General features: G+C 39.1%; 1 protein-coding gene across 3 annotated transcripts in view; it reads right to left on the bottom strand.

Moving 5' to 3' along the window:
• Positions 1-16069, bottom strand: part of USP25 (ubiquitin specific peptidase 25) — an 89663-nt gene that overhangs the window by 64044 nt on the left and 9550 nt on the right. For 2 of the 3 annotated variants that reach the window (XM_050331867.1, XM_050331865.1), the window contains exons 2-3: positions 5205-5282; positions 3974-4118 (exon numbers count right to left, since the gene is read on the bottom strand). In XM_050331867.1, coding sequence (XP_050187824.1) covers positions 3974-4118; positions 5205-5282 — 223 coding nt within the window. Of the gene's footprint in view, positions 1-3973; positions 4119-5204; positions 5283-16069 lie in introns of those variants that run through there. The other variant, XM_050331866.1, reaches the window with a different exon arrangement.

Below are 16069 nucleotides of genomic sequence, written 5' to 3'. Positions count from 1 at the left end.
GACAATAGAAATAGGAAATGCATCCAAATACTTGGAAATAATTTGGGCTGTTTAGTTTAGGTCTGAGAAAAAACACTGTCTTTGAGCAGGCAACACTCCATTTGAGATGAAAGGAATGAGATAAAAGGAATGAAGAGTACTTTAATTTCCACAGGGGACAGCACAGGGAGTAAAGGAGTTAATCTGCAGCAAGAAGGATTTAGGCAAGACATTAGGAGTCTAAAAGTAAGGAAGCGAAGCACCAAAACAAACTACCTCATAAACTTTTCAGAGTCCCTGGAATGGAATGGTTTGTAAGAAATGTTATATAAACATCACTTAGAGAGATTTTGGGTACAGTTAGGTGTCTAAAGTCTACCTCACTGCAATGGGCTGGCAGAATGACTTGAATCTATGCAAAGGGTCAAACACCAAGAACAGGAAGATACAAAAAGCCAGAGGCAATGAAGTCTACAATCCTCAAAATTGCTGTGTGTGGCATTTAATAGTTATATTAGACTATGAGCTTATAAAAGGGCTTGAAATCTTTTGGCTATGAAATGTGCAATTACAAAGACTAATGATTCAGTTTTAGTGAAAAATAACTTGGAGTTTTCAAAACAAGAGAAGAAGAGAATTTGTCTTGACACCTGTTTCACTTGAAGACAATACAGCTTCTAAAATACATGTCTTATCCTCATTCTGCTGCTTCCTTTAACCTTGAATTCTGCAAGTTCCTCCAACAGGAAGAAAACAGACATGTTTAGCAATGCAACAGTTCTGTTGTGCATCCATAGATGAAATCATGAAATACACACAAAAAAAGTTTCTAGATAAATCAATAAAGTAAAAATATTCGAAAGTACTACTAAACTTCTATTGATTTGCTTAAGTGCAATGCCTAGGATTTACTCTACTGAGTGGAACCTTTAAATGATCTTAGATTAAAAGGGATGCATCTCTGCATTGCGAGACCAATGTTTAAGCATGTTCTGCTCACTAACAGATTGCAGGAAGGGAAAAAAAAACCCAAAAATATTGAAACCATCTTTGCAAAGGATCAGATAAACTATGCATCACTCTTGATGTGGAAAAAAATGCATTTGCAGATGCTTGCACATGCCACTTTGAACAGCCAAAAAGGCAAGCACTATGAGCAACACTGATTGTGCAAGTCAGTCTTTGCATTAAAGATGGAGTAGATTTTATGCAAACTTGTTAATATTTCTGCAGCTGCTGAAATGTTGCATTTCCTAATAAGAGAAATCAGATTTTCTTATACTTCCTACCATACAGGATGCAAGTCTCAAACAGTTTATGACCACTGTCACTTTTGTAAGAGCCAGTGCACAATCCAGGCTAATTGCTGGCTGCTAAGCTATACATAAGCATTTTTATTTTACCCCTTAACTAAGAAACCATTTCAAAGAAATGCAGTCAGTCAAGCCTGCAGAACATATTTGATATACCTTTATGTGAGGAATACATATAATAGCCTTTGTAAGTGATAGAAGGTTTTCTGTGGCATAAAAGACAGCTCTGATATTCATCTGTGACTCATTCCCAGTTTGGATGCTTTACCTTGGCCGGACAGCAAAGCTCAGTGACTCATGGCATCCCAAGTTCCAAAAGCACAGCGGTATTTAGGCAGTAAGGAACAGTAAGGGTGAGTTATAATTAATTCATGTAATTATACCTATGTGGGATAATAAAGGGAGTCAAATTTGAAAGACAGGATTACCGTCAGCAACTCAGCTCAGTCACTGAGAACTGCTAATAAGCGTTCTTTGCAGAAGGGAGTGTTGATGGTTGAAGCCATTGCTGCTGAATATGTTTTCCATCTATGCCAACCCTTCCATTCTCTTCTCACAAGTCTTCTGCTCTATTTCTAGATACTCCCTTACATGACAGTACTGTCTAACACAGCCCTGAAACTGGTTCATTTTAAGTGTACTGCATTTTTTAAATCCATGATCCAGATAATTACAGGCAGATTACAACAGAAGAACTGTAGGCTTCCTCCAGAAGCTTTCATGAGACCTCTACAGGACCCTGCGGGAGGCTCTATGATCACACTGGTTCAAACTTCTGTTCTGCTCTAAGTGTTTACTTCTTTCCCTGTAAGTTCTCCAACACGAAGAAAAGTCTGCTAAGGTGCCTTTATCTCATAACACGTTTTCAGTCTAAAATGGCAAAGGCTGACAAAGGGTTCTCATCTTTGTTGCCAGCGAGGACCTGACCAGACACTAAAGATATTAAAAAAAAAAAAAAAATCTACTCTCCAACAACCTGCAACAGTTGGTGCTTCTTGACTAGTGACTTGTAGTGGTGTGTAACTGTAAGGAATCTGGGTTTGCCTTCTGCCCTCCAGAAAAGAAGAGAGAATCCTGAAATGTACAACTCAAGACCTGCTCTTCCCAGTTTGACCAGTCATGGGTAATGTGGACTCTGCAGACTTGATTCATATCCCTTGTCACCGGATATCCTTCAGTAAGGTTGCACAGCACAGTAAGTGACAGCAAACCTAAACAATTCTATTAATGGGATTGCTATCAAATCTAATTAAACACAGACTCCAAGAGAATCCTGCTTACTGTCCCACTGCCATAGTAGATCTTGAGTACTAGAGACTATGAAACAGTGGTAAGTTTGTAGAAAATAGTCTCAATTTCCTCAGTGGCAATTTTCTGATATTGAAAATTAAATATATGGCACAGGGCTTGTGGGTGTTTTCTTTAAAAGGGAGTGAAAAGAAAAAGAAAAATCATATAAAAACCCCCAAACCACCCCCCACAACTTAGTACAGGGATAACACAACTACCTATAATGTACTCAGGACATTTTATACAGGGTTGCTAGTAATACCAAGGACTAAAATGCAGTTTTCAGATCTGAGATGCTGAGAATAAACTCATCTCTAATTTAAAAAAAGTTAAAAAAACTGTTAATGTCAAGGTTCTAGAGACAGAAAGACAATTGTACAATTGATAAGGAGATCTAACTAAACTTCTTTACGATGGTGCCATCATAGCCAGACCAATACTAGGGAAACAAAGACGTAAAAAAATTGTACTGTGCTAAGTAACTGTACTCATTTAATAAAATCTACATAGATGTACTAAATACATGGCCTAAGGATCAATATAGAATTAAAATATTTTACATCCACATTTAGAACTGTGAAATGTAACTATAGTATTAGGAAACTCAGATTTTACAGAAATCAATCCCACTACAAAACATCCTTTGGCTTTTTCTTTCATGTTATTTACCATATTTCTTTGCAGAACACATTTAACAATTTTTCTCCCCATAAAAATAACTGTGCACTACAGTGAAGAAATAGGACCTGCAAGGCTTAGAAAAATGCAGGTTGTGGAACCTCCTGTACCAACTAAACAAAGATGTTTAAAAATAGCTATATTTAATGTTTGTTTCACATATAAGATATCTACTCTTTTATTTACAAAATTCACACTTAGCCTCTCACTTCTCCCTTTGGGAAAGTCATCCCTGTCAGGGAGAAGCTACTCTTAAACATATTAAGCTGTAGCATATTAAGACAGACACTGACAGACTCTTCTTCTATTTTATTATAACAGAAGAGTACCCAGCTTTTGCCCTAAATTATTTACTGCATGACCCCAAAATAAATTCTATATATGGGGAAAAAAAAGGAAAAAAAAATATGGAAAACCCAGTTATTCACCCTCTGATCAGTAACATACATATAGGTAAAGGTAATGCTTAAGGATAGCTTAAATTAAAAAACAAAAAACAAAAAAAAACAAAAAAAACCAAAAACAACAAAAACAAAAACAAAAAAAAAAAAAAAAACCACCAAAAAAACCCAAAACAATAAAATAAGGAAAGAAATACGTAATATCCTAGAAACTGATAAATAAGAATTATCAGCAGATTAACAGTCATTTCACAGGTAAGGTTTTAGTTTCCTTGCATTTAAACTAAATTTATGAAAAGAAAAAATACCTACTGGTGTCTGCCTGGCTGCCCACACTGATGTATCTGTCATTTCCAGGAAGGGCTGTTTGGTAGTAAGTTGCCTCCTCTAGCTGGGGAACCTTGGCATTCTTCGCAGTGAGGAAAGCCACAGCCAACTCCAGATTACCATTGCTGTCCTTTAAGCATCAAGAAAGCAAGAAGTGAGAGTCCTCTCAACCTTTTTAAATTTTTCTTTAAACAGAGGACATCATAAGAAACTTCAAATCAGTGACACGCTGTACTGTCACATAAAATGCTGACTAGAAAAAAAAAAGTTTCTAAACTTGACATATTGTGCATATTTGCATTTTTAACCAGAATAAAGATAAAACATCACATAAAAATTTACTTTATTAGAGTTTTACGTATTTCAGAACAAATATTAAAGGTCTTTTAAGGTAGGTCAACCTTTCAACAAAACAACCAGCACATTCACAGGCTTCAACAGGAATCAGGTGAGTTCTTCTGAAAATCTACCATTTCCTTTTTAAACTGGTTTTGAAGAGCAGTTGTGCACCCAACTTAAGCTAAATCTGAAGCAACAACTCTCTCTCTCTTCATATATATGTATGTGATTAACATTATTAAATCCTTATTTACCATGTATAAATGGCTAAACTAAAGCTCTGCTTTAGAGAGGCTAGGTATTTCGTAAATTTTAGATAGATTTATAGATATAGAGATATATATATGGAAAACAGAACAGAGAGACCTGCCATTCTTTACTTGCATCAAAAGAACTCTTCTGTGCTGTGAAAGAAGTTATGATGGTTGAAAAAAACAATAGCAAATTAGCAAAGGGTGGTAATTTCAAGCAGAGTTCTTCATTCTGCATATTGAGCAGGGCCTGTGAATGACAGAAAACAACTACACCTTGACAAAAAAGCAACACTTAACTCTTCAGGAGGTGACCAGCTGTAGTAGCACCATGATATCTCAAAACACTTTAGACAAAGGTTAGAGGCAAGTCATAACATTTCTATCTTTTCATCTTTGGTCACCTGACTAATCATTATGTCAGTACCAAAGGAGATCAAGGTTCCTTCTAAAGTGAACAAGCCACCATTATTAGCTATTTTTTTACCCCCTGGAATAAATTCAAGTTGGGAATGGAAATGAAGGAATAAGAGGTAAGAGTAAGAAAGGGCGGGATTTATGGCTTTCATAGGCAGTTAAGAATTATTAAGATACATTTAGTTACAAGTCAGACACATTCATCTTACCTTCAGTGCCTGCTGCAGTACCTGGATGTCATTGATACCAGTGATCTCCCTCAGCTGATTTAAAAATGTTTGCTGGTGCTAAAACAACAACAGATCATCAAAATAAGTTAAGAGCCAAATAACAGCAAAAACAAAATTAAAATTATCTCCATATGAGGTTTCTGCACTAAAAAGGGGTAGAACCCTTGTTACACAAGTTTGTCTTAGTTCCTGCAACTTGGGCACTTTTGATTATCAAATGTAATAGTTTTGGTTGGTTGGTTGGTTTTGAGATTCAGTGGGGTTTTTTTTAAACAGAAAAATGGATGATGGGTGAGCTTATGCAGCAGAGGTTTAATAAGCCCATATAAAGCCACAGTTGGCCTTCCAAAACAAACAGAACTCCAGAGCTTGGTCTTTGAAGGCAATAGGGGGAGTAGACAACTGAACTCCAACCAAAACCAATTTCTTCAACTCCCAATTATTCTCAAACCCATTATTTCCTTAACATATAGAGCTCCAAGCCATTCCAACCACAAACCCCAAAAAATTAATATTTACTCATCACTGAGGTGTTTTAGGAGGAATACTACAAAAATGTCCATACAGCGTTTCTCGAGGCTGAAGCAGAACTTTAGGAATCCATCTTAACTGCCTTCCTGGGCCAGATGAATCCAACTCCCCCAAATCACAACATCAGTCAGCATCCATGAATGAGTTCAAAGTAACACTTGGAATTGGAAAAGAATAAGAGGTTCTGGTTCTCTTAAATATTCACTCCATAAGAATTTTGGTTTTGTTTTGCTTATTTAAATAAAAATCTGGTCCCACTCCGGTTTAGAGCCAAGAGATGATTCACTCTGCTCATGCTTCTGGTATCACATCACAGAAGCAAAAAGCAAGGACTAGGCTGGAACGATCCCTGAACTCCTGTTAAACATTATAACCATCTTAACCATTAAAACCATGAAAACACAGAGGACTGACCATTGTTCCATACTAAAAATTCAATTGTTCCTTTGGCAGATGGGAAAAGGAGAAAAGCTTGGTGGTATTTGCAAATGGTTTTTCTTTTTTATTCTTTGCCCACCACATCCTGAACTCAAAACAATAATTTCATCTATTAAAGGGAAGATTTTTGTAAAGTACAGGGTTTTGTTTGCAAGACAAAAAGTGTATTTCCTATCGGGACAAATAAACATTCTCCTGCTACTCTCCAAATTCAATTTAAAATAACAACTATAATTGTCTTGAGGCTACTTCTAAAATACTTATCTTTAAAACGAATTATCTGGAATCAAATATTCAAATACCCTTATTCTCTCCTTATCACAGCTTTGTATAGAGAAGGAAATTAAGAGCTGCCTGACTGCTGAATTCCCCAGTGTGAAATTAACCTGGCAGGCACTACTTCATGCCCTAATAAGTTGAAATAGAAGGCGTATAGTTCAGGATGTTTATGAATTACATACACAATCTTCCCTTCATTTATGATCCTAAGGGACACTGCTAACAGTCCAATTTGCCTTTTTTTTTCCTCTTTTCCTTTTAAAACTCCTGCTGTTGGCACTAGAAAAGTGAAGTGATGCAGGAAAACAAACTCCCACTCTATCCCCAACGCTCACCCCCTCGTTTGTTTACTCTGTGCATTTCATTGCACTGTACAAAGCCGTGACTTGTTTCCCCTATAAAGTTGCTTTCCTGCCCCTGGGTTTGGCAAGGAGCAAAAAAAAAAAAAAAAACTGAGTATTTGGGAAAAATAATTACAACAGCATTAAAATTGGCAGGAGCAATTCAAGGGCATGGCTGTAAAGTGGATTTCTTTTTTTATTTGCCATCAACGTGATGGTTAACAAAACAGAAAATAGTTTCATTATAAATTATTATAACAACAAATTATAACAGATTTCTCTATCTTCCACAATATATACAAACACTTGGAAAGGCTGACTGGGGGATATTCATTGTTCATAGAGACTGGGGAAAGACAGAAGAGACAGTTTACCAACAAACAATCTCTTAGCAGTTCAAAATATCAGCTGTTAATTTATGAGCACAGCTGTGACTTATAAACCTAGACATCTGTAGTTTATATATCCACATTTCAGTATTCCAGTGTCAAGCTGTGGTTCAAGGCCCCCTTCCCAAGGACATACATTTAATAGATCAGAACTGGGCCCAGAGATGCTCCTTTCTCATCAAGAGATGATTTAGGCACCCAATTACACTTCTTTAGAGGCCAAGAGTTGAAGGCAATCAACTCCAAAATTTCTAACTAGTAATTAAGTGAAACAACATGGAGAATCCACCCTGGTTAAAAGTGACAGAAATGAAGAGAAAAATTAACAGTTATCCTGAATACCTCAAATGAAGATTAACAGCTTTGAGGCATTTGTCTGGTTTGGACATGACTGTTTTTTCAGGTAAATGTGGGTAAGTTGCCATTAACCTCTAATGGACTCATTTTAAAGGACGCAGAAGCTAAAAAATGACGATACACTTCCCTTTCTAGAAGGACTGTAATTTAAATTATTTCTACCTGACCAAGACATTCTCTTAACACCTGTTAATAGACTAACAGGTCTTCAGAAACAACTGTGAAACAGCATAGGGCAGCTAAAACCTCCTTCACACACCTTCTGACTGGTGGCCTTCTCTTTCACGAACTCACCATCTTCCCTCATCCTCTCAAATCTGACATAAGTGCATCACCTTTACTCTGTACAGGCCTTCCTTGCAACTGGATGTTTAACTCGCCATTATTCTTCTTCCTTGTTATATTGAAAATATGCTGTCACACATGAAACTCTATTTTTTTCATTACAAATGACAGAACAGGCAACTATCAAACATTTTCCTCATTCACTATCAGGACGTGAGATTCAATTTTCGTTTTGCTTTTCACTTAAGAAGTTTATGAAACACAATTGCACCCATATTCAGAGAGCTCATCTTTCTTACTTCTTGATGTGACTTTAATTCACTGAATCTGGACTACTCCACAAAAGGCAAAATGGTTAAAGTTCATTTGTTTTCAATAATATTCCCTTAACACAGGTTATTGTGGCATATAGGAAATTTATTTTACTATTACCCATGACTGAAGCATACAGACCCTCAAATGTTCAAAACCACTTAGATACTCAAAACAATTACGATCCTAATTCACTCAAAGGCTTATCAAAAATACCCAAAAGATATTATCCTACACTAAAACAAAGATAAAAAAATGAAGAAGGCAGCAGACAGGTATTTACAAGTGTTTGAAGTATCTACACTAATATATGTTAATTAAATCAGGTCAGTGAGAGAAGATTCAGATCACAACTAGCAGTTCTAACATGAATAAGCTGCTGTATTTTTTTTAACACAGCTCTTTCCTGATTCCCTATTCCAACCTTGCATCAGTAGAGGCTCAAATTATGAATTATAACTCACTGTACTTTAATTCAGTTTAATATGCAATTTCTCTCTTCAAATGCAGATCCAAAAAGATCATTCCAACAGAACCAGGTACAACTACTGGTGCTAAGAAATCTACATCAATTCTTTCAAGTTTTCCTGTAGCCACTTCAGTTTGCCATCCTTTCCTCAAATGTACCTGACAGATCCCACAGTTTTTCCTGCAGCAGAGATCCTCCAGTTCAGTGAGTCAAGACTTCAGGTACACCTGCAGTCCTATGATATACATGCACACACATACTCCACGTAGCTTGAATAGTATTTGACTCAACTCTCAAAAGCCTCCAGGACTCGACCTACAACACCAGACTGTGCTGGTACTGATGCTATGGCTGCCCTGAGATCCAGCTGCTCACACCCCTCAGTCCCACCACATCACGGCAGCAGTCAGTTCCCTGGGGACTTCATGCATGAGCTGTTCCCAGCCTTTCCCCTTCCTCAGGCTCCCCAAGGTATGCAGTATGTATCTTCAGGCTTTCAGCCCTTGGAAGATTTTAACTAACAGGAAATTCTCCCATTTTCCTGGATGGAAGCCAGATTTGTGTATTAGGAATGCACGCCCTTGTTTCCAATTCTCTCCTTTTTCAGCCATCCCTCCTTTGCTCTCAGGAAATGCCCAATTAAGATTATCTGGTTTATAACCCCACACAATAGCATATTCAGTAGCTGTGCCAGCATTACTGAAGCAGAAAAGGATCTACACTACTATCTGCTTAGGGAGATACTGTGCCCAAATTAGTTCCACAACAGTACTGTAAACTCAGATAACTTCACAAAATCAGAGCAAAAAGCTAAATTACACAAATGCTTTTTTGGACAAGGCAAATCTCATTAATTGACTAATTCTGAATTATTCTGCAGATAAATTCTGGGGAAAATTTAGCCACCTTTTGATCTGTTTATTTTCCCATCTTTCCAGCTTCTGAAGAAGCACATGTAAGCTTTGGCTTTATTTATGGCAACATCCAAGTACTTGTATTTGAAACACAAGCACTTACAACTTAGAAGATAAAACAACCCTCTTCAGTTTACAAGCACAGAAAAAGTTGTATGTTTAATAATGAATGAGATGGTCCAACCATTACCAGGAGAAAAGAGGACCTACGGCCTCACTACACAGTTTACATTTCAGTAGTATATAATGAAAATGTAGTAGGGCCACCAAGTTGATTAGAAGGGAAGGAGCTCCTCTCCTACAAGCAAAGACGGAGAGAACTGGGGCTTCTCAGCCTGGAGAAGAGAAGGCTTTGGGGTGAACTAATTGCAGCCTTCCAGTACCTGAAGGGACCCTGGAGGAAAGGAGAGAGACTATTTACAATGGTCTGTAGTGACAGGACAAGGGGAAATGGCTGAAAACTGAAAGAGGGCAGGTTTAGATGAGACATTAGGAAAAAAATTTTCACTGTGAGGGTTGTGAGGCACTGGCACAGGTTGCCCAGAGAAGCTGTGGCTGTCCCGTCCCCGGAAGTGCTTAAGGCCAGGTTGGATGGGACTTGGAGCAACCTGGTCTTCTGGAAGGTGTACAAAATGTTACATATTGAAGACAATTCTAACGTATCCTGAGCTGCAAAGGACCTGTTAATGGTACCACTTGCAGACAAGTAGCTAATAAGCCGGTCTCCTGGTATGATGCTGCTGTAATGAGAACAACATAGAGCTTAGAGGAATGTAATCCTCTATAAAAAGGCTTTAAGTTTCTGCTACAAACAAATAAACAAAAATATTTAACATACAAAGGACAAGCATACTAAAGACCCTCAATTACCACTGAGAATGTCATTTTCTGCCACATTAATCATATCTCCCAGGAATAGTTAAAAGGCCCACAAACACTGCAGAGCATTATGGCTTCCAGCAACAGATACATTAACCATCCTCTAAATAAGCTGTTGGTCAAGTTCCAAATAGGCAAATAAAAACTAACTCCTTCCAGGAAGATATTAAGTTGAAACACAGGGAAAACACTCTCAACTCTAGAAGGCTTTGTGGCATGTCTTGCTCTTATCAGCTCTGTCCTCAAGATTTCTCTGTGTATGTGCAGAATAAACATATATAAAATATATAAATTAAAAAGTGGGCATATTTATACATATATTTTTTAAAGCAGTGTTTTGCAAGTGCAAAGACCGAGTTAAATCTGTGCAGTGGCTGTATAGGGTGTTCATTTTTCCAGTACCTCCTAAAGTACAACAGAATTGGGTTCCCTTGCCTGGCATCTGCTAACTGGGTTTCCTTTTATTCAGGTATGAATAGAGAAACTTCTTACATGACATTGTATCCTCTAAGAAAGTAGGTGAAGATATATTTTTAAACACACACAAACGCAAAATGCACCTCAGCTTTGGCTCGGACAAAAATCACCTGTGGAGAGCAAAAGACATGCACAGAGACAGCAGATTTTCAGTCTGGGACTGCTCTGCACAGGCTGCCAAAACCTGCCAATTACAGCAGCAGCTTGTACAAAGTGCAACTGGACTGAGAGCAAAAACTTACTTCAAGGAGGCGAAAGGACACACTGCATAGCAGGAACTTCCAGCCAACCACAGCCTAACCCAAATAAAAGTTTAACAGGGAAAAGGCTTGAATGTATTACTTAGGTGCACACACAGTCCTCCCTCAAAAATTAAATGAAGGATTCTACTTAATCATAGCTTTATATAACCTATATTCATCCTAAGAAAACACTCAGAATACTCTCACCACACCTCTATGTTTTCCATGAGCAATAATAAAGCTGTACTACTTCAACTGAAAATGCTTTAACGAGTGATTTTTCAATGAATTTCAGTATTTGATATTAAGGATTCTACACAACACGAGCTCATGCATTCATGCAAACACTCACTACTCTGAGTCCCATATGTGGCCAAAAAAATTCTCATTTACTCTCAACATATAATGCTTAAATTTATCTTTATTCAAGCTAATATTTAAACTTTTTGAAATGAGATTTTAAAGAGAGGTTTGAGGAGTTTGGTTTGTATTCTCTCATCCTAAATATAAGGCAAACCCGCCTCAGACAGTTATACACATGTACAAAAACACTCAGAAGTTAAATGTGAGCCAAATCATCACCTGCTTGGGGAATACTCTTGCAACGAGCAGGACAACCTGTCAGTTCACAAGGGGAAATATTAAAATTAGTCTATGAACTGATTTATGAACAGTGTTGCTTGAGTGAAGAATTGTTTAGTTCCACATTTCTGGCTCTTACTGATAGCTACTCCAAAAAGACAGTGACAGGATGATAATCAAGAAAGGATAGTAGTCTTATTGCTTACTGAGAACATAAAAGGTGTCAGAAATACAAAATTACTGAGAATTTTAAGGTCTGTGTGTTTTAAACCACCACCATTTCTCACACCCTACTCAGCTCAACAGAGAGCTTCCCAATAGTAATGACAGCAGCTCTAAAATTAATTAACTACGGTAAGACCGATGAGATCTTGAGTTTCACTTAACTAGATGCAAGCTAAACTTGTGTCGTATTCACTGGGGCCACCATGGGAAAATTTGCTTCACAAGAATTCCTTTTGATTCTTACATATTTCAGCAACTGTGACAGTAATTAGCAAAAATAGGTCTGCTCTGATTCAAATCTTCTGGGTGATTATTTACTGGTGGCAGCGGGAGGGTCTTTCACAGCACTAGCACATGTTATCTGTAAACTACATGTGAAATTCAGAAGGGCTCCTCCAAGAGCCCTCCCACGGACAACAGCTGGGCAGTACCCTGATACCAGTGGTGCTCCAGTCTCAGCTCACATATATATTTTGTTTATAAATATACACATAGGGAATTACAGAATGGTTGGGGTTGAAAGGGACTTCTGAAGATCATCTAATCCAAGCCCCCTGTTAAAGCAGAATACATACACATTTTTCCAATCACTCCTGGCCACTTTCTCTTGTAAAAGTTCCCTTCTCAATTTTTTTTCTTCTGTTCACAGACATTTACCACCACGCCTAAACATTAAATTTTACAGTGTCTGCCCAGGTGGCACCACCAAGACACAAAGCCTTCTCCTCACAGGAAAGACTATTGACCAGGGTACAATTTTACTGCAGCCACTATTAAAAGTGTCCAGTCTTGTCTTTCTGAGGTCTAAAACAATGCTGCTATAAGAGCCACGCTTTAACTCTACACTTTGAGATGTTTCCTTTGCATTCCAATCACAGTTTAACCCATCAGGCCAAACACAAGCTCTTCTGGTTCCCTTTGAAGTCTTCACTGTCCTTTCATCATCCATATATAATGTCATTGTGAGGCTAAGGGCTATCTCTCAATTCAAGAGAACAGACCCACAAGCCAATTCAAATGTTTAGCATGTTTATGGGGTTGTTTTTCTCCAAAAAGCCTTGCCCTGCTCTGCACAATACAGAAGAGCTCTCAAGGAAACAACACCAAGCTAGCCCCATCCTTCTCCTCACTCTGCCATTATGACAACAGACAACAACCCTAGGAGGAAACAAACCCACTCTGGAAATTCCAAGTGTCCTCAGATCAGTGGGATCCAAGTATCTGCAATACTTACAAACAATAACACTTAAATGGGCTGTCAGACCACAAGCTGCTTCTGATGAGTCAGCTGTTCTTACCAGGCTGTAGCTCCTGCCAGTGCTGGCCAGCCCAGGCTGGTGCTGCCAGATGCCACCCACTCTGGCCACAAGCCACTCCTCCCCTGGAGCCAGCACCACAGCCTGAACCTCCAGTAATCCAGCCCAGGCTCTCAATAAACCAGCAGAGAGTCACTCTCTGCGGTCATTAATTTCTTATTACCTTAGGAAGAGCCAGGAGTGGGACAAGGGAGAGGACAAGACAAAGGCTGCACTTATTTCCTCTGGATTAAACTGCTGTGGAGCAGCAGCCTTATGAGAATCAGTTGTTTCTCTGCCATTATTTTAATCCTACTTTTATCCAGTGAGAGAAACCAAGGGGGAGAAAATCCTCTCACAGCCCTCTTCCTGCTCAGGCACTATTGCAGAAAACTTACTCCAACAGGAGATGAATTTAAAATTCCCACAGTGAGAGGAATCCGGTGCTCCTGGTGTGCCTCACGGTTATACTCCACACAAATGAACATGCACACACTCAAGCCTGCTCCTGCATGGACCACTCTCTGGTTTAAGTGTGCACATCCAGAAGGATTTCATTTACTGCAGCTGTTAATGGCACAGAGATCAAAGACCCCACTTCACCTCAAACAACTCCGCTACGTGCCCTAGGTAAGTGATACCAGGACGATTTCACAACCAATTTTCCCACACAAAATTAAGAATAGTGCAGCATGGAAATCTTAAATAAAAGTTAAATTGCACTTTTTATAGACAGGTCTGTATTACAAAGAGTTCACTGTATTCAATAGAAGGGAAACATTTGGGCAAAGAGCTCAGCTGTCTGTTTTGAATAGGAAGGGAAAAAAACCCCAACTTAACAGAAAGCCTTTTCAATAAAGGCTCTTCCGTTTAGTCCAATTTAAAAAAAAAAAAAAATTAGTAACAAGATTTCCTAAAGAAACAGACTCTGTGATCACAGAGTGTGCACATGCCCAGGCATGTCTGCCCTCCTGTCTCTCGGAAGCAGCAGCCCCAACAGCTCAAGTCCACCACGAGCACCTTGACCTGACTGCAGGGATCCCCAAAACCCTCAGCAGCATCCTGGGCTTCCTGCAGCTCAGCCAGCCAGGGCGTAGCCCCTGATCACACTGCCTTGCTGTTGCCCACTCCTTGGGCCAAAAGAAGTTAGATGAGACAACACAGGGCAGCTTGGGAAGAACAGAGGAGGAGCACCTCCACTCCATTGCAATGAGGTGTTTCAGAGGTGAATTGACTCAACTGATCACCTTGCTCCAGCTGTTAATCCAAGGTGCATTGCAAGATGAAATTCCATCAGAAAAGTCATGCGCTGTTATTTGCAGCATTCAGTAAAATTATTGGATAGCTTTTCCTGCCCCCACTAATCATTTAAACAAAAATCACGTGAAGAGACACATGTATTTATCTCGGGGAGCAGGGAGGAGGTGGGCAGGATGCAACTCTGCGGAAGAACAAGACTACATGTAACATTAAGTCACCTAAAATCAGGGGCAGTGTTTAACAGGTTGCCTGCAAGGTGGCAGGCTACTGACAGCAGTTCCAGCTTCTCAGAAGAGACAGCTTTTCCTGGGTCAGGCACCAGGAAGGCGCTGGCACGTGCTGTGTCCCTGCGGAAAGGCCACTGCCACACCACGGACTGCTGGCCTGTGAAGGTCAGCGAGCAGCTCTCGCTTTCATTAGGCAATAACCTCCACGGACTCAGATGTCTTTAGAATTGAAATGAACCTCAAACACAACAGAGACTAGAGTATTTAAAGATGTGGTGAGATTTATACCAGGGATCAGCATATAATTTTAGCACCTCGCAATTAAAGAAATAGTAAATTCAGCACTGCACTCCACAGAGGGCAAGTGAAATTTTCTAGGCTGGTTTCTTTCAAGGAGAAAGAAAAAAAAAAAAGGCAAGGTTTAGAATCTTCAGGGGTTTTTAATGGACTTTGAATTACCTTATATTGAAACACACATTTGCCTTAGCTCCCACAGAAAGATGAATGTATTACATTCTAATATGTTCAGACATGATCTCAAGAAACTTATGATAAATTTGGTTTATAAGCACTATTTGCCATCATTTAGACCTGTCAGTCTTTCCTATCTTGGTGATAGATAGGTGTAGCAGTAATCATCACCAAGAGTGACTTTCTGCCATCACCACTAACCTAGCTGAAACTTCACAGGCTGACTTGAGAAAAAAGGGTATGAAGCACTCTTCTAAACAGTTCACATTTTTTGGAAAACAATGTGAAACAAAAAATTTAAATTCCGTGCTTCCTTCCCAAACAAAAAATTAAGTCTGTGCCGCCTTTCTAGCAGCAGCATTATGCCTACACATTCCCCATCAAACGACAGAGATAATAACCTCTGATAGAAAAATCTTCAACCCTTTCCGACTCAGTAAGGTCACAAAGCCCTTGGCACCTTCCCTGGCCTCTGACAACACAGCACAGTCTGTGCACTGCAGACACCCCCACACACACAGCACTAGCAGGAGGTAGCACATTTACCAGTCGTCCTTAAATCACTCCCAGAAAAACCTTCAAGGCAACACACCACGTTAGCAAGAGCTGGAACCGGTGATGATGGGGAAATCTGTCTTTACCATTAATAAATCCAGAGGTCATGCAGAAGACCAGCAGACTGCACCCAAAAAGGTAGCCCAGTCAGCTTCAGGCAGGGGGACAATTGTGGTCCAGCCAGAGTTGTCACAAGAGATGCTCTGAGGCTTTCAGCACCAAGTCCCATAACACACAATCAAGACCAGAGAGAACTTTTAAAAGTTGCCAGTAAGCAGTTATTTTTTAATTTCCAAACAAGTAACAGAATACAGAT

Source organism: Myiozetetes cayanensis, unplaced genomic scaffold (assembly GCF_022539395.1).
Source record: "Myiozetetes cayanensis isolate MyiCay16 unplaced genomic scaffold, myiCay2020 scf5-8, whole genome shotgun sequence".
Lineage (NCBI taxonomy): Eukaryota > Metazoa > Chordata > Aves > Passeriformes > Tyrannidae > Myiozetetes > Myiozetetes cayanensis.
The sequence above is the reverse complement of the archived record's forward strand: the minus strand, read 5'-3'. Positions and strand labels throughout refer to the sequence as shown.